At 41.3% G+C, this 25856-nt stretch overlaps 1 protein-coding gene across 5 annotated transcripts in view; it reads right to left on the bottom strand.

Annotated features, from left to right (window-relative positions):
• Positions 1-25856, bottom strand: part of LOC142962918 (teneurin-3) — a 121525-nt gene that overhangs the window by 58630 nt on the left and 37039 nt on the right. For all 5 annotated transcript variants that reach the window (XM_076103601.1, XM_076103602.1, XM_076103603.1 and 2 more), the window contains 2 exons: positions 13759-13968; positions 5596-5834 (listed from right to left, as the gene is read on the bottom strand). In XM_076103601.1, coding sequence (XP_075959716.1) covers positions 5596-5834; positions 13759-13968 — 449 coding nt within the window. The remainder of the gene's footprint in view (positions 1-5595; positions 5835-13758; positions 13969-25856) is intronic.

Raw genomic sequence — 25856 nt, 5'->3', positions numbered from 1 at the left:
TTAGCAAAACATAGTCTTATTAGTTCATAAAACGGAGTGCAGTCACCTTGGCATGTAAAACTCCTATATTCATATTGACTCACTGTGTATGTAACTTCATCTCTCAGATGAACATGTTGGTGGCTTTAAGCTGCTGAAAGGCTCCAGAATCCTTAGAAAACATTGTGTGCTGTAGCCCAAATTGAAAGGATCAACTGAGGACATGGAGCGTTAACCCGAAGTGAAACACCCTCTGTCTGAAACAAAAGTGACACCTACTGTTGCCAAATGATTGACAACGTGAAATTAGAGCAGGTTATGGTATTACTTAAGGAATAAAAGGTGGCATAATCTTTTACTCAACAAAACCTGTATTTACAAAATTAGCATTAAGTATTTTGGAAAACGAAGAAAAATTGCTCTCTAAGCTGACTGGCAGAAGACAAGACATCACACTTCATCAAATGAAACACTGAATGATAGACGGTGCTCTCACACAAAGGGCTTATTGCCTTATAGCTGAATGTGCAATACGCTTTTTGTATTTTTAATGCTTTGATGCTAGCAGCCCTGTGATGCTATACTTGGGCTGTGTGGTGGTTTGAGCTGATGACAAACATCATGTTCATGTTAGTTTAGTCTGTAATCATGCTGACATTTGCTAATTACTGCTAAACACAAAGTACAGACGAGGCTGATGGAAACGGCATTTAGTTCTGCAAGTTATTTGGTGATAAACCAAAGAGTCAAACTGAAACTTTGACCCAATGATGGCGCCAGATGAAAAGTCAGTCACCACCAACGTTATTAGAATTCATCCACTAGGGACAATGAATATTTCTAGCAAATTTCATCCAATAGCTGTCGAGATATTCCACTAAAACCTACAAATGTCAGCCTCATGGTGGCACTGAAGTAAAAGTCAGAGTCGAAAAAACATCTCCACTGGCTTGCTTCCTGATCGTAGACTCAAGTTAATTTAATACGATCAGTGCAGAGACTTTCCACAGCTTAACATTGTGCACTCACATCTCCCGGTGTCCCCAAATTTTCGACCGAGTGTGGCAGTGGGCTCTTGTGTTTCAGACACAGCACCACAGAACCTCCAAGAGCCTTCCCCTCTTCACTGCTCTCACTGCACTAGGACCTGAATCCCCACTTACCCCATCAACAAATTGCTTTGAGGTGAATAGCCCTCAATTTATGAATTTGCATAAGTTATTCCTGCAGCCTAGGCCAGTTCAATTAATATTTATGGCCCATGAGAAATTCTCTTCCCGAGCAAGAAGCTGAGAAAGCTAGCCGCTATCTCTGAAGTGAAAATGTGCCCTGTGGAACACCTCCACCGACGAAGGGGGGTTCAATTTGTAAGTTCACAACATGTTTGTTTGATCCCTGACATCCACATGCTATTTAGTGTACAGAAGCACAAACACATCTGAACAGGAAAAATGCAACACAAGCCTGAGATAATCCTCCTGGCTGCGCTCACAGCAAATTCCCCATCTTGTTCACAAGGTTCTTGGTCGTGTTATTACCTGCAAAACACAGAGCTAATTATGCTACAGATGAAATTGCATCTCTTCTTGATAGGCAAAATAAATAATGAATTATTCAGCTAAGCAACCTAAGGCATTAAAAACATGAAGGAGTATAAAACCTCTTAAGTGTTTCCTGCTAAAATATGCAGAGGACGCCATTCTGATGGCCAACCTCACCAAGATAATTAGTCCATTTGCCATGGAGAGAGGTGACCCATCTGGAGTCACGGTGTGCCAACAACAACTTGGAGCTCAACAGCCTCAAAATGATTGAGATAAACATTGTTTCATGCTGGAACCTGCCTGCACATCTCCCCAGAAACATCCCCGGGGGACTGCTCGAAATAAGCCGCATTGCTCAGAGCATGGCTAAGATGTTCCTGTTTTCTGGGATAGTATCTCCTACCACCTCAATTGGAATGACAACATCTCTAACACAAGATCGACCAAGAGAAGGATTTGTTTGTTTTCTTGGTCCTGTGGCAATTGAAGCAAGCTCCATGTCTCCTTCTGTAAGTCTCGGTGGGATTTCTAGATTTTTTTTTTTTTTGTAGTATTAGATTGGAATCGGAAGCAGTCTTCTTTTCTTTTCTACTCATCACCGATGAGGTAATCCAATCTGCTCTGGTAACTGGCATGGCCTTGTTAAAACCAAAACTGCCCACCATGTCAACAATTTCACGAGGGCCATCACTTTAATAAACCAGCCTTCATGATTAACCGCAAATTGATTTTCACCCTTTTCTGATAAATTACATTTTTGTGGAACAAGGCTACAGGGAATTAAATACTTCCTAAGATCTGTGAGAAGCACTTTTACAAAGCAACTGACAACACAAAAAATAACCCTTGCTTCATTTAAAGACCTTTTTAAATCAATGTATTCTCTATATATGTCTGACATTCAAAGGCAAACGTCCGACAAAAGACGTTTTCGCATTCTCCTTATAAACATTCCGATGACACATGCTCAGTGATGATGTTTCGCATTTGGTTTTGTTTGTGCGGTTCAATTTGAAGTGCATTTCTAAGAATCCACATGCTGTTTCTGCATCCAATCAGAGCATCAAAGCTGGACTCGGTCCTGATTGGCCGCCCTCTGTATCTGAACAATAGCTGAAATTCTTCCAATCAGGCCAGTTTGCAGAACTGGAACTGGAAAGCCTCACTTCAGCAGGTTTGCCTCATTTGAATTACAGAAGCTGCTGTTGTTGCTGAGCCATGGTCCAGTTGTGAGACCGTTCTACACGCTGTTCTTCAAATTAATTCAATAAAAAAAACATTTCACTATTTGTTTCTAAATTAAAACAAGGAATATTAGTCTTAACCTGAGCCACAGAAAAAAAACTAAAACATTGCACAGTGAACTTCAAACACAGTCCCATTCTAACATAGAACAGATGCAGGTGTGCCTGTATTTGTCTTTGAGTTTGTCTTTGTACTAATGGGACTGCGCGGGCTGACAGTAGAAAAGTATTAAAGCATGAGCGCACATTGTCATCTATTTGAGTCATTGCACCTGGCAGGAGAATTGGCGATGGATGAAAGAGAGAGGAAGTGGTGGAAACACTATCAGACACCTGAGGCAGGTGGTAGAGGGGTGCATCTGTTTAACACACACACACACCAAATGAGCTGGAGCACCAGGCACACACTCTGGAATCGGGCCAAATACACAATTCCCAAACATCCGACAGGTCTACAATTAAACAAGTCGGTGATTGTTGAGATGAAAATGTTGTGAATGAACCCAATCTGCTACAACGTTTAGGGACAAAAGCTGAACAAATGGCTCCTTTTCCCTGTGTAAACTGAGTAGATCTGTCACAGGCGCAGGTACAAATAAAAATAGCAACTGATTTCCGACACACAGAGGAGCAACTAAGTTATATGTGCATATCCATACTAATTTTATGATATAAGATCATGAACGACAACAAGTAACCGAACAGTTAGTCAATAAAGGGAATGTGAATATTGATATAGCACATTTATGACCTCTCCTCTAGGAGAGCACTCCCCCTTCTATTCACCAATAAAACACTGGTTATAGGATCTTCCCAACAACCCCATATTTCTCCTTATATAACTGTGTCACATTTCCCCTGCCTCCATGCTGGATGAATACTTATATATCCGCTCAGGGAGAGAAGCAGAGTGTAAAGATTAAGGGCTTGGATGACAAGGGACGGCATGAAGAGACATGAATCTGTAACAGGTTTATTGCTGTGGTCAAGATTCTAAAGGTTAACAAGAAGTCAGGTTCGACACATGCTGTAAAAAAAGGAAAAAGGAAATAATGCCCAAAGAAGGGGGAGAGGATGAGCATTAGTTTATCTTTCTGGCCAAGTTAAAAAAAAGGATTTTGTGTATAAGAAGAATGAGCAAGATCTGGTCGAAGCAGAACAAAGGCTTTGTGGACCATGGTCTTCTGTAAAGTGTTTGTCACCGTTTCCTCTGTTATAGGACTTCAGCTCCCCAACTTGTGTTTCGTTTTCACGTCGCCATCTGTGCTGGACATTCAAAACGCCCTGCCTGTGTTTTCACATCATCCCCTGAGGACATATACATTCTGTGAACTGGGGATCAGAAGTGCGGAGATGATGCACAGCCCCCTGTCAAAGGGAAACAGACAGGACTGCCTTGTCGGAAACTGTACTCGGGCCATGTCTGCATATCTGACTGAGAGCTTAGTCAGACAGACGTTGCTGAATCATATCAGGACATGTGCAATTTCTGCAGAAAGGAAAAGGCAGTGAAATAGAAATACTTCTGGCAGAGATCAAACTTCATACAGATTAAGAGGCCCGCTGGCTACATTCACTCCAAGCAACTTGTCTATCATTTGTTCCGTTTGACTGACTGACATGTCTGAAGATTGTCTAATGCCACCGCAGATAATGGAGTCATGCTTTCTCTCCCTAAAACTGAAAGAAATATCTTTCTTCTGGCACAGGAATTGCTGTTTTTCATGCACCCGGGTGACAGCTTGTGCTGCACCTCCACAACAGACACTAACAACAAGTATTCAGTGGCAATATTCATGATAAAGCCTTGCTGTATAGTTAATTGTGTCTGGCTGGATTATTTAGATGTAAACACACCATACTGTTGAGATTTAACAGCGTTAACACAAAGAGTCATCCGTCCTCCCCTAGAAAAACTAATATTATCTTGTCAGGCTTGGATTTTCTTGGAAGATTTTTCCCTAAAATCGCCTCTCCAGAGAATCAAGGAGAAAGTTCTGGTCTAAGCCCCCAGTCGGTACAGATGTTCAGCCTAGAATATCTGGTAATGTGCGTAGTTTACAGATGAGATTTTCACCTTGGGAACTGCTTCCAAACACGATCAGGGACTGAAGTGGACCAATGTGAGGAGGAAAAGAGAGTTAAAATAACAAAATTGCTACCATGGAGCTGGTGTAGACTGCAAGTTTGAAGGCTGGTAAAAGTGTGGCCTTGAACTGATGAGGCCAACGTGTTGTCAACCATACAGATTAAGAGTTGGGGGGGGAGACGTGTGGTAAAAGCGAGAAGGTACGATTGAGACAGAGAGAGAGATATGAGCAGAGCAGCTTTTAAGTCTTTTAGGGTGGGTCCAAATCAGGCGTCAACTCTTTGGCGGTCCAAGTCATCCACCCATTAATCTTCATAAACAAATTGCAAGTCAAGATGAAAAGACTTTTAGGTCTGAATGCTGACCATTAAAATGGCATGGTTTATGGCTCTGACATTTTCCTTTGGAAAGTGTTTTAATTGTGTTTTGCTTTCTGGGACCGAGACACTTTAACACATAGGTCTAATAATTAAATATGCCAGGACTGACTGAAGCGGTCTTGTATATCTTTTATTAGTTACGCAGTCTCAAATCAAAACTTGAAGGTTTTTGCTATCAACTCTCAGTCAAGGGCGAAGTCAAGACTTTAGGGAGTCAAGTCTCAAGCAGTCGCTTCTGCGTCAAGCTGCACATTCAAATTTGTGTGACTCACTACAAGTCTGACTGTGGAAATGAGTGTTTGATATGCATCGTTTATAAATATGATAATCTCAATAATGTCCCGTAACCTCGTCCTTACCAATGCAGTAGCAGAGAATGATGGACAGAACCACAGCTATCCCCACAGCGATCAGGGCGGTGCACTTCCAGGAGCAGTGCTTAGGTGACTTCTTGAACTTGAAAGCCCCTCTGGACAGGCTGTTTCTGGGCAAAGGGCGCGCTGGTGTGGAGTAAACCGTCCCCGTCGCCATGGTGTATCCAGGGGCCGCTGCGCCAAAGAAAGGTGTCGTTCCTGTGCCCGTCTTAAAAAGGAAGTGCCTGCAGAAGGGGGAAAAGAAAAAAAACAGGGCATTGTGTAAATAATGGTAAAATAAGTGATGGTTGAAAACAGCACGCCGGAAGTTAAAGCCCTGATCTGCTTAATTTATGTGTCCATCTTTGTAAAATGTTTAGCGGGATAAAAGACCCCCCTAAATTGGTTCCTGCCCCCAATCTGTCCCCAAAGGCTCAAAGCAAGTCCAATAATCTAAATTCAAATCGCCATATATCCAAAGAAAACACTAAAATAGAGTGTACCCTACAATAACTTCCATGAGTATCACACTGCAAGAGGAACTGGGCTGAATTATCATATTCAGTTTATTCCCGACATTGGAAGAGGTGAACAAAAAGTACCTCATAAAAACAATCATCTCCCACTTGCCCTTTTACAACTGGGCCTTTGCTAATAGCCCATTATACCTGGGGTAATTAAGAGGGTTTAATCAAATGCACCACAGAGTGATTGTCCTATTAACTTTTAAACCCCACGTGAAAAGCTCTTAAGTAAATGAATTAAGCCTTGTTGCCACTCTTGCCACTACTTAGAGATTAATACCCAAATGCCTCTAGGCTTATGGGGACAACCAGGGAAATTGGACAGATTGACCATGCATTGCAAATGCTCCTCCATTCCAGAACTGCACAACTCCATTCCAAACACTAAAAATGAAAATAAAATGCATTCTCGAGCAATATTACTACTTTGTAGATTAATGTCGAGGAGCTACTTTCTTTCAGATTAGAAATCTTGTTTAAAAACTCTTCAATTCTTCAACAAGACTACTTTAGGAGTTGATTATACAACTTGTGCTGATTAATAATACTTAACATTACAAACACAAAATATTGAATATACAATTTGTACAACACAATCTCTATTATTTAGCTGACGGTCACTCAGCTGTTATTTCTCTCCTTCACATCACCAGTAACACACTAAATTACACCTGAGAGTACCTGCCCAGCACCCCCACAGCAATATGTTTTTCAACCGGAACAGTTGGGGGTGAAGTGCTTGCTTTTAACGTAACACAAGTGGGTGGTAAGAGCTACAATATCCTTTTGGAAAAGTAAGAAACAGCTAAAAGTCGTATACAACCTTTTACAGTGTTTTAAGGGGTCATAGAGATTCCAGGAGAAATGGGTTGCCAATATAAATACACCAATAAACTAATAAAGCAGTGTTTGCTCATCAATTATTTGTGTGGCATCTGTGAAGTCTCCATGTAAATTGTGTAGGCGTTTTAATCCCAACTGTGAATCTGTGCTAAAAGAGCTTGAGAACGGCTAATTGGGTGCATAATCTGAAGATGAGCCGTTAAGGACTGAAATCCGATGTAGTGGCACTTACTAATCACGGTTCCCCTGATTATTTGATCGGAACGGTCGGCCAACAAACCGAAAACAGTTTCATTAACTATAATGTTCTTTTAGTTGGACTAAATGTTGACTTTGAAGACTTTCCAATGTTAGTGCTCCAAAAACAGCTCAGGGAAGTCGGTAATCAGATATTTGTTAAATCGTTTTAACAGCTTTGTTTTACAAAGGACACATCATAAACCTACACCATAATGCATTGCTCATATTTCAGCTACTTCCTATCTCCTGTGAGGATATCTCAGGTCCAAAACCTCCTGTGATCAATGCTCGTCTAAAAAGAACAAATGTCAGATTTGGATCGTCTGGCTCTTTGATGCCCCGATTGACACGTGCTGTCACGGACAGATTCCATTTAAAGGTTACAGTGTGTCACTGCTGGAATGACAATGCTCAGGGCGTCTGCAAACCTGGGACAGGTTCAGATTCTTCAATCTGGAACAATATGTACCGTTGCTGCAGCAGACACAGACACTGTAATACACAGTTGGGTATGAATTGAGGTCAAAACTTGTCTGAGGCAGACGGGTAGTCAGCGAGAGTTATGTGTAAGTGGATGCAATCTGATGAGGTAGACACAAAGGGATGTGATCCTGTGAGTTCATCTGTGCGTGCGTGTGCATACTTTATTAAAGGGAGGTGACTAGCTACTCTTTGCAAGTAGCAGAGATGACGTGGAGACAGTTTTGCCTGTAAATAAAAGATCTCAAATCTACCTAGCTCTAATTTATACAAAGATACAAGCACATAATGTTCTCATGGGCTCCGAGTCAAAGACACCTAAACTAAAAACATCAGCGGCACATCTGTGCTAGGTCACATGCAGAGGGAATGATTTTACTAACGACCAAACTAAATAATGGAAAACAGTAATAATGAATATGTAAAATAAAAACATATGTAAACAAATTGTGCAATAGTTTATTTGCACAATTCAGTTGATTGAACAATCAGAGTTCACATATCATTACCAGAAACATATGGCACACTGTGGGTGGTTGCAAAGCAAAGAGTCAGCTATATTTCAGTCATTTATATCCCTTTAGCTTTGTACGAGAAAGTGTAGAGTGAAACTAAAAGCTGTCAGAATCTGTGTGTAGCAGCGTCACTGGGACAAATTCCTGCGTTGGACATTTATTGCACTCGGCGTTTAATGTAATTCTGATGTTGATGGTTTTCCATGTCGGCCTTTTATTTTTTCTCTACAGAGCAGACTGAAGCGGTCTAAAGATGAAATCCTGTTGGACATGATTAACAAACAGCGGACCAGTGTAAATGTCTGCTGGATGACCGGCTAATTGATTACAGCCAGTGTGATGCAACAAGGCACATTACTATGCTAATCCAGCCAGCCCCAGTGATAGCAATGTGGTGCGCTTTGAGTGAGCGAGAGAGACAGAGGAGGAAAAGAGACAATCAAAGAGAGTGTGAGACTGAGAGGGAAAGAGAGCAAATGAATGGGTGTGTGTCAGTGTGATCGCACTGCGTTTGTGTGCACGCCTGTCTGTCCCATTGAGAAGCCTGCAACACAAAAGCAGCAGCCAGCCCGGCCTCCTCTGCTCTCACAACATTGCTTGTCATCGGGATGACATTTGAAAACATCCTCACAGAGGACAAAAGACTAAACAGAGAGTGGGTGGATTTGTCTACGGCTAAGCTCCAGCTGGAAGGGTGAGAGAGCACAGTAGAAACAATGCGAATCGAAGCCCTCAGAATATGTAATCTGCCTATTAGCTGCTGTTCTGTGTTAGCATTAGCATTTCAAGGTGAGAGCTTGAATAATCAGACTTCTTCAATCCGTGGTCGGGGAAAAGAAAAAGAGAAAAAAAGGCTACAGATGTGGCGGGCGTCGCGGTGGCTCGTGTTCACACTCGCTGCCGTCGCCGCCGATCTCGCCCAGATCGCCACCTGCCCTCTCAGCGGGCGGCCTGTTAGCAGGTGCTATTCTGGTACAGCTAGCTCCGCACCCATGTGATGGTATTTCAGTGCCGGCAGGCTTTTCTGTCGTCGTCCTGCCCACGGAGATCAGCGTGGTGCCATCTTGAGTCGCTCAGATTGTTTGCACATGGAATGTATTACTGTATATTTAACAGGTTTGATTAGGTTTGGCATAAGTAGAGCTAAGCTCTAATGTACATACATTTAAGATGGTCTTTGGAGAATAGCTCGAGGGCCTGAGACAGTTACTCTGTGGTTTGTCTTGAGGGAAAATTGTGGTGACATGTATTTTAGCAAACGTGTCATTATCTTTTGTTGTAAGAATAACTATTCAGATTACTCCTCACTATCCATCCTCTGTTCACGACAGCTTTTACATTTGCTGGCAAAGTCCATCTGGACCAGATGCACTTCATGTTGCCAGCAGCAGCAGTTTATACAGTAGCCTAAAATAAGAGGAAAATATTGCAGAACTTTGGAAATACCACAGAAATGTGTTCTTGGCACTAAAGATGTTGGCAAAATAAATGAGAAGGAAAACACACGAGAAAAAGGAAAGAAATACGTCTCGAGGATTACCACTTTGTCTACACCACCATCCACCTTGGCAGGTAACCAGCCATCACTGCAATCTCCCTTCTATTCCCAAAGGCCAGTTGGCTGCTTGCTAACACATGACTAATCAGTCCTGGTGACATCCTGACACCGTGGCTGGTGTACAAAAAAAAAAAGTAAAATTTTCATCCTCTGATGTGAAGCATGACTGTCTGACTCATGATTTATACGTGCATCCCACACAAACAACTACACACACACACACAAGCCTACTTGGATTACATCTGCTATTCGTTTTTTGCCCCCGAGAACAATTCTAACACGTTTTCCATCAGGAAAATTGTACCGTCTGTGGGACACTGTACCACATGATGATGTTGGAGCTGAGACATAATTTCATTTCACAAAAGGACTCCCTTGACACGTGAATCCAGCAGGGATTGACAGCACATTTATAACTGCAACGTGTGGCCGGGCAGGCCTTCAAAAGACTCTGAAGACTCTGAAATGTCATAACGACTGTTCTAGCTGAATCTCGTTGGATCTAAGTGACAAAAACAAATGCTCAAGTGGCTCCAAAGGACATACATATGTAAGAGCATACTCCTGAATCTTATCCAGCGGAGCACTTATAGATCTCATAGCTTGCATCATAAAGGCGTCGCAAATACTAATTTCACACATACTGGTGTATTCCATTTGAAAATATGATTAAGTACTGTTCAAGAATAATTAACATATATGTGTATTGGTCTCTTGAGGGACATGGCAGTTCATTTTATAATGAAATTCGATGGAATAATTGAAAATATCTCAAAAAACTATTTCGGTGAAGCCAAGTGGTTAGTAAGGGAAACCCGAGGGGTTTATTAAAAGTACTCCACATACTTTAAAGATCCGCATGTCTCCTCTACACTTGAGAATAGCAACGACCAGCAAGCATTATTTGCTGCTCTGTTGCCAACTCATTGAGTCCTTTAAATGGAGTGGACTTAGTAAGAATAAAGCAGAACAAAAGCTGAAGTAGAGTGATTTCATTGAATTATCTGAAGTGTAATATCTGCATTTCTCATCATAACAGATAGCAGGACTTCTCCTGATCTAGTGGACTCATTGTTTTTGTTATCTTTGCCAGGAGATTATGCATTCGGTGTTATCGGTGGGCGTGCATGCATCTCTGTGTCTGTCTGTCCACAGCTAATCTTGCATGCTGGACCCATCAGCCTAATATTTTTAGAGCTCATTCATGCACTGGTGTGCTCAAGGAGCTCTCGAGGTTGTAGTGATTCACACTTTGTGTGAAAACATATCTTATCAACATTCATGCATGTAAGCTATAACTATCGCTTAGCAAATGATAAACTGAGCCACGCTCGGACTACAACGGATAAGATGCACAGAGAGGCGAGCTAGTTAGCTGTTAGCGTAGCCGGTGGGCAGCACTGTCCTGGTGTGGGTTTGGTTAAAAAACGCTAACAGCTAACGGAACTAAACACACAGCAGGACTGACAGTTTTTGTATAGAGGAAACGTGAACTGCAGTTTAGTTGCAGGCATCCGGGGCAGACAGCTGTATGTATTAAAATGATATGTGCGGTCTAGATCAAACATTACAGCAGTGGTCGTTGCAGAATTACATGGCGGAGGCACTTTTCTAGTTCCATACACTAGCTGGGTCCAAGTTGCATACCGCTTGAGGTTTGTTTTATTTTTCCTGAGCTGTAACAGAAGGCTTCATTTGTCTGACTGTTTTTTAAACTGCGAGAGTAAATGAGCCAAAATCAAACTCGGTGTCTTAACACGGCTTTGACAGTATGATCACAGTGAGATCGGTGACTTCACTCCCTCACCGTATAATAATGAGCAGTAGTTATAGTAGTTACTGCGTGCAGCACTTCACTCATTTCAAAGAACACTGAAAGCTATTCACATTGAAAGCTAGTATTGAGTCAAATTAGCACACTTGTGCTTTGAAGACTAGCACTTTTATGGGAGGTTACACACACATAATTCATTCGCTGCTAATTGCTGTAAAAGTAGCTAATGCTGTCAAATGAGTGCTATATTTTCAAGGAGGTCTTGTCAAAGGAAATGCATAAAAAAAAGATCATAACATTGTGATTTATATTTGACACTTTTTTTAATCAACTGTCTTGTAGAGAATAATTTACCATCTGCACATTTTGACCACATCTACTGTGCTGCATGAGAAATATAATCACTGTCAATGTTGAGGTTTAAAAAAAAGAGATTCACATTCCTGCCATAACTGAGGCCACCTACGTATGTGCTGTGCGAGGACCGTCCCAGCCTAAACCCCCCTGAAGGCATCCTAATAAATACTTTCTGGAGTTTCAGTTTACATTTCCCAACCTGGTGGTTTTCTTGACACCTGCAATTATGTGGTGAACCGGGTCTTCCCTCTTGGCCCGGTCGGTGCGCAGCAGCCCTTAGTTCCCACCCACTGACAAGCACTTGATTTAGAGTCCACTGTGGTGATAGTGATTTATGCCTCCGCTGATGATAGGTGTGCACATATTGTTTTGTCGATACGACTAAGACAGCTCAAGGTCATCGCGCGGTTAGTATTCAATCACTGCATCTTCCCCAGAAAGTGAAACTGTCACAATGTATAGCAATTGATTCAGTCAGATCATAAGAGGTCGCTGCTCCATGCTGCCACGGACGGAATTCAAAGTTTACAATCATCTGCGCCTCTGAAAGGGGACGCTGTGCCAGGGAAATATCCGGGTAGAATGCAATCATCTACTCAAGGCCATTTCTGAGTCAGAGCGCAATGTACCACACTTCATTAGCCAGGATAGTTTGAGCCGCCTGATTAAGAGAAATGTAACGTATGTTTCAGGAGGGAAACTTGGCAGAGGCTCTCGTGACAGAGTAGTATCTTGCGCAGCAATTTTTGATACAACACACCGTCCCCTTACCAAGTTAACCTTGATAAGTAATAGCCTCTCTGATTTGAACTGGCAAGCGCTCTGATATCCCCATAGTTCCCTCTAATCAGGCACTCTGCTTCTGAGTGTAGGTCGATCTAATTTGGTGATCAGCCCTTAATTGTGGGCGCATACAAAAAGCAAAAAGACGACGAACACTTGACGACATTATTCTCAACAGAGGAGAAAACATGGAACAAGTTTATCAAACTCAGCGGGAACCATATTATGCCATGCGCAATTTGTGTCATGGTAATTTAACCCTGATGAGGTGTAGAACTTAAAATAGGCTTAAACATAAATACCTAAAATCCTGGAGTGAATTATCATTTTATTATCCACCTATTCGCGGAGGAGTAGCACTAACACATGAATAAAATCATCAGGTGGTAAGATTTATTGTTTACTTTTTTTGCCATTTCAATTCAAATTTCCAAGTCAATTCCCGGTGTGTTTCACATACACGCTAAGTATATGCTAAGTTCACAACATTTCTCTTTAGACGGCAAGAAATGTCACTGCTGGAGTTTAACATGTGCTGATGGTCACGCTATCTAATCCTGAACTTCATCCTGCCAAGATGTGCGATACTTATTGTGTGCTTTTCCGAAACCTTTGCAGGTCATACAAATGATAAATGTTTGTGAGCATTAATATAAAGGTGGTAGCACAGCTGGTTCAATCACGACTGGGTGAGTCACTGTCAACCCTGACTGTGAGTTTTATGGATATGGGCCAATATCTGGAAAACACATCAAACAGTCCAGTGGATTAAGCAGATAGCACGAGTAGGTTTGTGGTCACCAAATGAGGCAAACAAGCTATCAAATTAAATGAGTGAAATACCGTTACAACTACTGGTTCCTTCACTTTTTTCCAAATGTATAATTTATTAAATTCAAATATAGGACAGGTCTGAGAGTACACTTCAAAAGTCTCAACGTTGTACTGACACTGAACTGCAATCAAAATAAACGTTTTCAACAGCAGCTCATTTATTTCACATCATTTTCTCTTCTGAGTCAGTGAAAGCGGCTTCAAAATAACACCTGGAGTTGGATTTCCCCGCTCTGTTGTGGGTCATTGTGGGTCGCTCACCTGCTCTCCAGGGCCACATTGCTGCCCAGGACCCAGCTGTCCTGCAGCTGGACGCATTCCGCCGTACTCTGCAAGTCGGTCGCCAGGCCGGCTGTGGGCGGCGGGCTCGGGCTCCTCTGATTGGCCAGTGAGCTTCGGCTCAGCGACGTGATGGACGGGTGATGCTTGTGTGGGGGCGGGGCTGGTGGGAGAGGGGGCGGGCCTTGCTGACTGGATAGATGGTCACCTGGAGAGAAGCAGAGGGAAATAGACATCGGCATATTAGTTTGTGTATTCTTTCAGTAGTTTGTTTTGCCGATTAAAACTACACCAAAGAGATAACTGACAGAGAGCAGATGGGTAAGAGTATTCATCTGCCTTGTATGTAAGATATGACAACATACAGCTACCTAACAGACCCAGAAAAGTAAATACAACCAAGAGCAAGACATAAAAAACGAGATGCAACCACTGCAGAAAGGAGGGAAATAAGAGCTGCTTTTATGGCAACACACATAATAATTGTCGCAAAACGCCACACGGCTGACAGTTGGGTTCTCTTAAACAGAAGGTCACTTAGAGAGGCAGCTGTTCTTTTATGGGCGCTTAACGCAATGTTTCACGTTTGATTACAGCCAGAGAAGACTCTCAAATAACTAATGACCAGAACATCCATTAGAGCTCTGAGAGAACAGGTTTTCCAATTTCACACAAAGCTGTGTAATTGGCCCCCAGAATGGCATGTGGTGATTATCTATCCATCTTCCCTGTTTAAAAGGTAAAAACCCACAGTGCTGACAATTCTGATTTGCTCCAATAAGCCCCAAATGGGTATCGTCTTACTTGCCTTACAGAGGCTTGGAGAAGATTGCGAAAGCTGGGACTTGCGTCTGTTGTTTTTTGCATTGACAGCGTAGTTTTTTAAAAAGCCTAAAGGAGTTGAATTCATAGCATACAAACGCTGTCAGTTTTATGGATCTGTTTGATTTAACCTTTGCTTTCTCGACCATGCACAGAGGCCTTGTCTCTGCTCTACGCTTTATAGCTAGACAGAACAACTTCATTGAAAGGACACCAGGCATTGTTTTCAACAGAGCCTTTAATAACCATACCATTTTTGTCCTTGTCCTTACATGCTTTCGCTTTTCCCCGCATCCTTCTATGCATAAAACAAGCTGTTCAATTCAGGCAATCAAGCCTTGCATTTGGTTCCAAAGTGCAAATATGGAAACACGTGTGCCATTCAGAGCTCGGAAATCATTTCCACCGCTTTGAGGTAAAAACCTTTAGGCGACTGTGCAAGCAGGCTATTGGTACGACTGTAGATTATTTCTCTCACATTCAAATGGAGGAATACTTCAGAAATATAGCACAAGGAAGATTGTAATAAGAATGATTGCCGAGAGTAGAACTCTTCTCCACAAGTTAAGTGCAGCCGACGGTTGCCGCTGTAATAAAGTTACATTGGTGATTGGTAGGGGCAGGTTGTACCAATCATTTTCGTGATCGATTACTTCCACGGATTTATTTCTTATTTTCATAAAATAATACATTTTTGGAACTTCTGTTTCATCTGTATAGAAATAGACAGACAGAAAGACAAATGATGAAAGATGAATGAGTGTGGAGCAGAATCAGGAGTGACGAGAGTGCACGGTGGCGGTGCAGAGGGCCAATCTAAGATTAATTAATTTCCGATTAGACTTTGATGAAACCCAATCAAATATGATACCCTCATTAAACCACATCACCTCGTTCAAAGTCAGCTCTGAAGCCTAACACATGAATTAACCATGACATCTGCATTTGAAAAATATAAGGCCGCCATGACTTTGTGATGATGAGCACAAGACATGCCACTCATCTCCTGGGCTACACTGTGAGCCCCATTTGAAAAGTGCTAAGTATAGGCTGATAGAAATGTGGATCATCCACCAACACTGGCTGGTTCTACTTCACCTCTGGGCCTTATTCCATATGAGCCCGCAGCAGCCACGAGCTTCTTTACATCAGAAGCATTTTTCATACAATCAGCACACACCAGCGCTACGGTTCAATGTCATGGGGAGGGGGGGGGCCGGGGGGCGTGAAGGAGAGCGTACAATCAGATGGGCTCTGAAAAACAGACAATGATCTAACATGGAGGTAAGTGGAATAATGATAGGCAGAAAGGATTATTTTTAAAAGTCAATTTTCTTCATTATCACTCAAGAACTAAAAATAAAAAGGCTTGGTAACACTTTCTATGACACCCATGTCTGTAGTGCATAATGCATTTTAATCTGCTTATAGCAGTGTATTATTCTAGTTATTAGGCTTTATAACAATACACAGAACACATTTTAAAACATTTAATGATGACTTATAAGGTCAAGTATCATAATACGTCATGATCGCTGGTCACTGGCTGACATTGTATATGTATAAGCATATATTTTTTACTTAAATCAAAGAAAGGACCCCTTGAGAGTAACTTGTAATCACATTACAATGCATTACAACAGTGATTATAATGCATTATAAAACGTTTATATTATGTATTACCTCAATGGGAATTATAATACCCTAAGACCCTTGCAAACACAAATTACCAGTGAATTACCAGCATTACACAATGTGTTGTGATTATTGTAATTAAGCATTTTGTATACTTACAAGTGCATGTAAATTATACAGTGCTATCAGCAGACTAGAATGCATTATAAGTAGGTTCATTATGGGTTATAGACATGAGCGTCATAGAAAGTGTTACCAAGAGGGTAATATCCAATTCATGTATTCTAATGAAATGACAGTTCAGGGGAAATAACTGCAGCATCTTCTTAAAAACACAATGACCCCTCTCATTTTAAAATACATAAAACAGCTGTCTTTGTTCTCCTGTAGAAACATCTTCTCATTATCACACCCACACATGACACAGTCAATACTGGTAAACAATCTGCCTTCTCTTTATGCATTACAAATAAAGATACAGGACAGATATTGCACAAATCGGTATCCATTTATCTTCATGTTTACATATCGATCTATCGGCATATAGTTCAAGCCAACATCTTGATTGCCCTTGTTTAGTTTGCAGGCTGTCCTGCTGCTGCACTGCTTGCATTGAGAGTCTGAAAATGCAGCTTTCTGTACAGTAACCTCAAACACATAAAAATACATGTGGTTCAGGTGCATCATGGTTGATGGGAATAGTGCCGGCACAGAGATGAGTTTCACCAAGTCCAAACACCCTCACTATCAAGACTTTATGGTCAATTTCTGATGACAACGTTAAAAAAAAGGCATGCCTGAACTGCAACAGGAAATAAACCCTGTTTTTTTTTTTTTTTTTCTACTTTGGTGAAAGCACATGCTGAGCATAACACAAAACACAAAATCCCCAAAAACCTTCAACGGCATAGGATTTGACATGCAGCAAATCTGACTGCATAATCCCACAATGAACTAAGGGAACACAAAACCCCATGAACTGAATTAAACCTACTGTGTGCATACTTTGCAAAAAAGCACACAAAGCCTTTGGGTAGAAATAAGGTCCTCCACTCAAAATGCTGCTTTTGAGTTATCCCTAAAAATGATGAAGTGAAACAGTGATACAGTTTGGGCTTTGAGTGAAGCTAAAGAAGCAAAACCAAAGTGTACATTACTAAATACAAGTGTGAGAATACAATGTTTTAACACTGAGAATGTACAGTCGGTCTGAAAAATGGGAAATATTTCCATCTTCATCCTCAGAAGCCCCAGTGAAACGGAGGTTTTTAGCTTCTGTACTGTGAAGTGTTCCCCAATGAAAAGGAGTATTTGAGCCGAATACAGTTACAAGAGGGATTCAAATAAAATCATTCCCATTTGATTGGACTGCTAAAAAGGAGGCGGGCTTAGAATTTAGCATGATACGGAGCAACAGCGGACTGTGGCTCCACACACACCTCCATCGTCGCCAAAGTTGCAGATCGATGAGATGGATATTGTTAAATAGTTGCGCAGTAGGACAAAATATGTGATCTAAAGGGGTTAAAAAAGGCAGTTTTTATATAAAAAGCTGTTTTAATATTTTTCAAATGACAAAAAGGAATTATTATTTGCTTTATTTTTATAAAAATGCCGTAAAAATATCCCGACGTTTAGTAAATGCATCCGCCATATCTGAAGAAGAAGCAACAGCTGTGAGAACTGATTTAAAATGGCTTCTCCTTCACCTTTCAGTTCAAGAAATACACCCACACACCTCCTAATATAAGAGCTCACATGAGGTGGAACTACAGCGGTCACTTAAACCTCAGAGTTATTACTGAACACCAAGTTATGCCCTTTTAAACATCTAGATCTGAAAATGGACTCCTGTGGATTTTGAGCGATTAATTATGCAAAAGTTTTTTTTTCTCAGTTAAAGGATGCTCTCATTCCCTTAATCTTTATTTATGTGAGGTCAAGATCAAATGCTGCAATAGTTGCTTTTTTTAAAAAGGAGACTTGTTTATGAGTCATCTGTGAAACCAATCAAGTAAGTGTTGACTTCACAAGCCTGAATTTTTGAATTTAAATTAACATTTTAATTCATATACAACTCCATGTTTCAGTTCAAATACTTTTGAGCGTCTGGACTGTATGCCGGTTACTTTATTTTTTTGAAGTTGAGTGTTTCGCATGTATTCAATTTCCCTGCACACGGTGTGTCTGAGTGATAACCTCAATGTGATTCCATGTGAGTAAAATGTAGCACCAGCCGTGCAGTGGCTCTGTGTGTGCTTCACTGGCAGAGTCGGAGGTTTGAAAGCCACGGGGGCCGACCATACTAAAAAATATGGGCTTTTTGGCACCGCAGCACTTTGAATTAGATTATCCACTGACGTGCGTATGCTGGATTGTGTGTTTTAAAAAAACAAGAATACGCATACTAAACAATGAACCTTTAAGAAAGCTTGGCATTGTCTTCTATCAGGCACACAGGGAATTAAGCTGGCCTTTAAAGTGCAGGCTCACTGACTGAGAAGGCAGATAAAACAGCTGTGTGGTTTATGGGGTTTTGCTTTGAAATCAGATCAAGACGGATGCCTGCCTTTGCATAATTCCTCAACGTCAGCTTATCATCATCTCCATCAGCAACATGCTTTAAAAGGGACCTTTGTGATTAATACCGCATGCCAACGCTGCAATGACAGACTCATTCCCGTCTTAATGATGCTTGCAATATCTATCAAATTATGTTTTATGAAGCATTGGTGTTTTTACAGAATCTCCTCCTTGAGTAGATTTTTGTTTTAGTTGCTCTTAATGCTTTGTTTTTAGAGGTTTTTAATCTGAACATTAACTCATTACACAGAGTCTTTAAAAGAGAAAAGTGCAGTGGGCTGTATGAGTGAAGCAAGAGTGCAGTATCCTCAGAATATACAGATATAGTAAACATACTAAAATTGTTTGGGCTTGTCCATTAACAGAATTCAGTCCATTTTAAATAACTGTGTCAGAGGCTATCACTGTCTGCAAGCCGAGTTCACATTTCTCCATATTCTTCTTGAACCTTTCGATGCCACTTCTTGATACTCTGACGTTTAGGCCGATTCAGGTTCTAATAGGTTCTCCTCTGAAAATACCCCGTGCTTTTTTTAAAGCATTGACGAGCCTTGAGTACTGCGCATAATGCTCCAACACAGAGTCGGGACACAATTAAAAGCCGTTTTGCACTCACTAAGCTTTGCAAGCTTGGTGAAAGCCTTTTCATATTCATTGTGTAAGTAATGCACAAGGTCTTGTGCCATTTTACTCTCCATTAAGAGACTGATTCAACTGCTAATGGAATTGAAAGGGCATTTGCTTTGACTGGCTTGCCCTTCACCAATAGGAAAATTGCAGTGTGCATCACAAGAATTCCATCAAAATAGATCCCCGAACTCAACGAGGCCACAGCTTGTCTGCTACAACCTATGCTTTTTTAAAATTTTTGTAGAAGAATAGTCGTAATTAACAAATGTTGCGCCTCCGCTCGGCAAAGTTTGAATTTCAGAAAAAACACATTGTAAAACAAAAAGAGAGCCATCACGCAAAAATCCCTGTTTGATTTTATATGAAATGAATAATGGATGAATTCCGTGATAAAACATGCCATTTGCACCAGGTAGGATGTTTCTATATGTCAAATCAATAAATTCATTCTCATCTCCGCCGCGGTTTTCTTTTGTCCCCAGCACGGCTGTGGCCCCTGGTTGAAGGCAGTCGCAGGATTCTTTAGTAGAAAAAGAGACAGCAGCTTCTTCTCATGGGGTGTGAGGGAGGGATTCTGGAACTCAGGACCATTTGAACAACCTTGCCCTTGGTGAGTTTATGGGGATTTACTCTGCAAAGAGAGTTGGCAATTTTCAGTAGCTTGGGGTTTTGAGAGAAAAATAAAAAAGGGAAGCTGTGTGAATTCCATCATATTTCCTGCCACATACCTCCACTGCTCCCACAGCCTGGCCCACTCTTCTGCTGACTTTCTATCTGATCAAAGACAGAAATGTCTTTCAAGCTCTTTCTCTGCAGGGGGAACCATGGACGTAACCAATATTTCAAGGATTACATAATCATTGCATTTTAGAAAGAGAAATCATTCCTTTTGCCCGTACAAAATGCACTCCTAACTCAGCCATATAGCAGCCATTCATCAACTCTACATTTGACGCATATCCAAGACTGCCGTTCATCTAAAATGTATGATCTGTAAATAACGCTTACTCAGTTGAACCTACTGAAGATGCACTGTGAATACAAGCAGATTCTGTTTGTCCATCTCTCTCTCTCTCTCTCTCTCTCTCCCCCCCCCCATTGCTACAGATGGCAGATCATCATACAGATGATGGCTCCTTTCTGACAGCTCTCCGATTACATAGCAATTACACTCCTTCTCAAAAGCTGCTTTGACAATTAGCCTGCTGACAAAACACTTTGTTGTATTTATTCACGTGTGGACAGCTTTGGCGTCCTCGTTTGTCCAGAGAGATTGTGTTCACACCTAGGTAAAATGCTACTGTTGCAAACTTCGACGCAGACAGCGCGGTGTTCTACAGTTCAGTACTGACAAATGTTTCCTTGGCACAGTGCACAGCGAAGTGTGCCAGTACTGGCATTTCTAAAACACATTTGTGTTCAACACAGACATTAACTTCACCAATCAGTCACCATAAGTTCATTTTCTGTAAAGCTTCGCGAGCATCGATTTTAAACATGCAATTGGTCGATTTTTATCATTCGGTAACCAAGGCCTTGTATTTAAAAGTGCCAGTCTGAGCCATTGTTTCCCACCTGGATGTAATCAAAAGATGATTAGAAGGCTAATGAACCCTTTGTCTTCTGAACAAAGACATGCAAGATACTACCTGACCAAGCCGAGGTGTAAAGAGAGAGAACAGCTTCCCATTGGGGGGCACATTTCAAACGTAACCTTTATCCTGTGTGCCGTGCTCTGAGCATTTATAGTGCGACAATACTGTAAGAGATTTTTGTCTCGTTCCTCGCTGTCAGAGTGCGATTACAAATTGCCACGACACTTCATAAAGACAGCAGGTAGGTTTATGGAGAGGGGGTTACATGTTTTTATTTCTTATGTGTCTTGACTTTTTATGCTGTGACTGTTTGTTGTTCCGTCATGAGCACTCTGAGGCAACAACTACGTTTAACGGCAATAAAGTATTACATCTTGAATCCATTTGAGCTTTTTTGTTGAAAACTGCCGCAGGCCAAGACTGAACCAAAAGGGTATTGAGAAGCGCTGCAAAAACCAAAACAATGAGCTGAAAAACACTAAGAAGCTGAGTAGATGTTAAGAGTTACTGCAGTCTGGTGATTATTCTCTGTGGGTCAACAGTGCACCATGATTGGTTTTACAGGAAGAGAAGGTTGGATTTTAATATAAAAAATAAGGGGAAAAAAATGTGGGGCTTTTCATCCCGACTTTAAGAATACACAGCATAAGTACCATAGCTACTGTCAACCACTGACATTTTTCAGCATATTGAGAAACTAATGAACCTACCCAGCCTCTAGTCAATGGCATACATTTGCAATCCCAGCCTGCAGTCCCCATCGCAACACTCCTGATGGCTTCAAATTATTGGCCTGCCAGTTCGTTTGCACCTTTGAAGTGCTGTTACAATCGCAAACAACAGCAGCAACCTGCCACTTCCTGTCATCATCCTCTTTGATCCCTGTAAAAACGCAGTGGGCTATAATGTCCCAAACTGCATAATATAAACAAATCACCAACAAGGAAGAGGTAAATGGAGACACTGGAGAGACATGCGCTCATCCAAATGTGTCTCTGCTCAGCACTTCGTTGTTAATCTGTTCTGAAAGGTTGTTTTGGCGCTCTTTTAAAAAAAAAAAGAAGATGCCAGTTTCGATCTTTCTTCTGTGTGTGTTTGAACTGAACTGGCCTTCAGAGTTGTCATTCACTCCATCCAAATTGCTGTCGCGTCTTGAATGGCTTGTGCCTTCAGTATGAGCCAGTCGTAGAGAGTAGCGGCAACATGAAACCTTGGTTAGAGTGGCCCCAGCCACCTCTGGGAAGCTTTTGAACATTCAGACGACTGCTGAATGATTTCAAGCCATTTATTTTCGAAGAAACAACAACAAATCACCGTTATCCAGTTTTGTGAGTCACTTCTCTGACTCAAGCAACATAGATTTGAATTAGTAATTGCACAGAAAGTGTTGTGTACATCATCTCGGGGGTCATAGAAATTTGACGTGTTCGCCGGAGAACTGTTCATGTGCCTCCCCATTCATTTACAGCTCGCTTCCCCAATCACTTGAGGAAATGGTTGCAGTAAAAAACACTCTACATGGTTGTAGTGGCACGGGCTTCTCCAGTGGCTGCTATAATTGCATTTCCCGAGCAAATCTGTGAGGAGATCAGACAAAGGATTCTGTATCCATCCAAAAAATGGGAAAGCCTATCTTCTGCTGATTAATTGTTGCCATATTGTTCTCAACTGGATGCACTCCACTTGCACACATGACTCATTTTCACCTCCATTTTGGGACAATTTGAGGAGACTACATCTTTCACACCACATTGAATAAACAAGCAGCATAAACCTATAACATATTCTATACGGGTTGATGTTTTCACACTCTGCTTTTGCAGAAGGAAATCGTGTTTCAGCTCTATTAAGATTAAAAATCAACATATTAACTGCGAGACCCAGACAAGACTAACATTAGATCTCAAACAAACACAATGCAATGCCATAACAAGGACGCAAAATACAATACAATTTAAAAGTTGGCAAGTTGAAATCAAACAATGTGGATCTGCTGGTTTGGAATAAAGAATATTGACAGACTGCAAAATAGATTTTTAAAAATTCACCAACTAGGTGAACAAGAGACATCTAGCAGCAGAACAACAGTACTAATCATGGCTTTATATTACTGCAACAAATGATTATTTTGATTATTCTGCAGATTATTTTCTTGAATGATCTATTAATCATTTCGTCTATTGAATTAAAACCCCAAAAACATTAAGTTAATAAGACAAAGGAAATCATTTTTTGCTTGAGAAGTGACTCAAATTAATTGGCAACCAACTCATCGCTTATTTCTTTAATGGGCGATGAATTCATTATTTTTTCATTGACTGAGCTATTAATCAACTTTTCCTTTCAGGTCTGAAAAAAAAAACCTTATTTATAAAAACTCAGTGTAGCATTTATCTCCGACAACAATATAATAGAAACATGAACTGACTGCTGAACACATTATGAAGCTATTTATAGGTCAGCATATAACATGGCATGTTACATTGCAAGACAAGCAGAATGCCTTACAGCTGATGAATACATGGTGTAACATTGTACTGTACGCAGATTCATCATTTAGTTTTGCAAGTCCCTTTTATCTACAGCTACAATGAACAAACAACACATGTCGGTGCCTCTATATCTCCTTATCGACTCCTCCAAACATTCCCACATATAGTTCCCTCAGCCAAAATTTCTTGCAAAGTCTGGCGCCAGAGATGGAGCTGCAGCAGCAGAATCTCTCTGCTTTCAAAAAAGCTTCCCTGAGGCCAAGGCTATGAATTGATACCCCATTGTTGCATTACTCTCGGACGAATCATTGGCGATTCTTATACTGCTCACCAACCAGTGCATTATAGGGATGTCATATGTCAATATGCCCGCTGGGCATAAACGATAAACTTAATGTGTGCAAGCACATGTTTGGATATACAGTTCATGCACGTGCTCACACACGCACACATATAGACACACACACGCACACATTTTAAAGCTCACTGAGAAAAGCCTTCCAGCACTACTGATGTTTGGGAATTTTCCGTCAGAGCACCCTCTGCTTCTCTCGGCAAGAAGAACTAAGACGCAACCTGCGTACCCTCTGAGGCTCGGTGCATGCTCAATCAGCAACATGATATGGCCCACGGCTCTGTGCTGAGGTCACTGCTGGAGACCGATCACGCATGAGGTAGCAACACAGCCTTCTACCCCTCTAATGTGCCAAGCTAGCCATGCTGCTTCTACAGCCACTATTCAGCTGCGTGGGCTGTGAGCTCCGCCCCGAGGAAACCGGGCCCTACCTCAACCTCAACCTCTGTGTTCTGTGCAATGCAACGTGTTCAAACTATTTCATGCATTGCCACTGAAATTATAAATCAGGTCAAACTGTCAGGACAAATTGGACTTGTCTAAACTTGACACAAGAATTACAATATCGACCTCTTGTATTTCTAACCATTGGGAAACTGGATTGGCAGTATGGCCTTATGACTCTCTATCACCCTGTGCTAAATGTTCAATACAGAGAGCCCGAGAGTCCTTTTCATTCATTGTTTTGGTTGTGTGGTTTCATTTTATTCATGTTTTATTACTTCATGATAGGTCGTGTTTGTCACATTCCAATTCCAATGTCTGAATAGTCTTAAGAATTAAAAGTTAATTGCTCTTTGAAAAGGTTTACTTATGTCATTATGCTATTGTGCTATCATAATATCAGTGGCATAAAATGGTCCTAAAATGACACCAATATTGTTTATCGCAATCATTTCAAGGACAATATAACTTCTAACAAAAGCAGTCATCGTGACAGGCCTAGACTTGGAGACTTTTTATCGCGCTATGAAATAAAGACACTGTTCTTATCTGAGGACAAATCAACTCTAATCAAGATGATTTTACTGCTGTACAGCCTTGGTCGGAGACGAGGTCTCTAGAGTGAACAGGCATTACAATTAATTAGTGAAACTAGCTTTTAAAGTTTAATCTGCCGTGCAGCCGTTCTTAATTTTGAACCGCATCCCCCCCCCCCCCTTTCCATTTCAGAGTGGCTCTCACACATGTCTACAGCACATTAATCAATAATAAAAGTAGTCAGGGAAGTCAGATGTACTGTCCTTCAAAATCTCTCTAATGCTGCTTTGCTTGACAACAGAAGACAGGAACGCCTGCGTTCCAGTCTTCATCCACCTTAGAAAATACCACCCTAAGCCTCATCTGTCATGTATCGGCTGCAGCCTAACATTTCACTTTGTTTGGCAGACATTGATTTTTACCTCCAAGGTGTTGTCAAGGAGGCATCCAACTCATACATACCTCCTCTGCTGTCTCTCCAGAGAAGGAATTGCAAGAACACACACAGACACAAAGAGGAGCTCACAGAAAGGACTACATGTGAAGGTAGCCTAAAATATTGCCAAATTTGTTGAATACGGACATTGGTGGGGATACAATGTGTGGGCGATAAGCCGGGGTTTATCAAAGCAGCATTTCTCAGTGCCTATTCTTGTCGCGTATTTAAAGGTGTCTTTCTTCATGTGCTGTAATAAGCTTGGCAGCATGTAATCCAGATTCAAATATGTACTGTAAATACACATAGAGATGCACCCTGATGGGACGAGGATCAGTGTGTTTCAACGCATATCAAGTGACGTATTGTGGTTTTGGTCCATGCCCATTCTCTCAGCCAAAACACTGTCAGCACACCAGACGTCTAAACACGTGGTCACTATAATGCCTTAAAACTATTTCATCGGCTTTATCCAATCCTCCATCCATATGTTTAGGACATTTTCCACCGCGGCAAGTCAGAAAACAACAATTCATCAACCACTGTCTTAC

The sequence above is a fragment of the Anarhichas minor genome, unplaced genomic scaffold, assembly GCF_050575085.1.
Source record: "Anarhichas minor isolate MPS153535 unplaced genomic scaffold, ASM5057508v1 ptg000028l, whole genome shotgun sequence".
Classification (NCBI taxonomy): Eukaryota; Metazoa; Chordata; class Actinopteri; order Perciformes; family Anarhichadidae; genus Anarhichas; species Anarhichas minor.
Note: the sequence above shows the minus strand (reverse complement) of the source record. Positions and strands in the feature narration are given on the sequence as shown.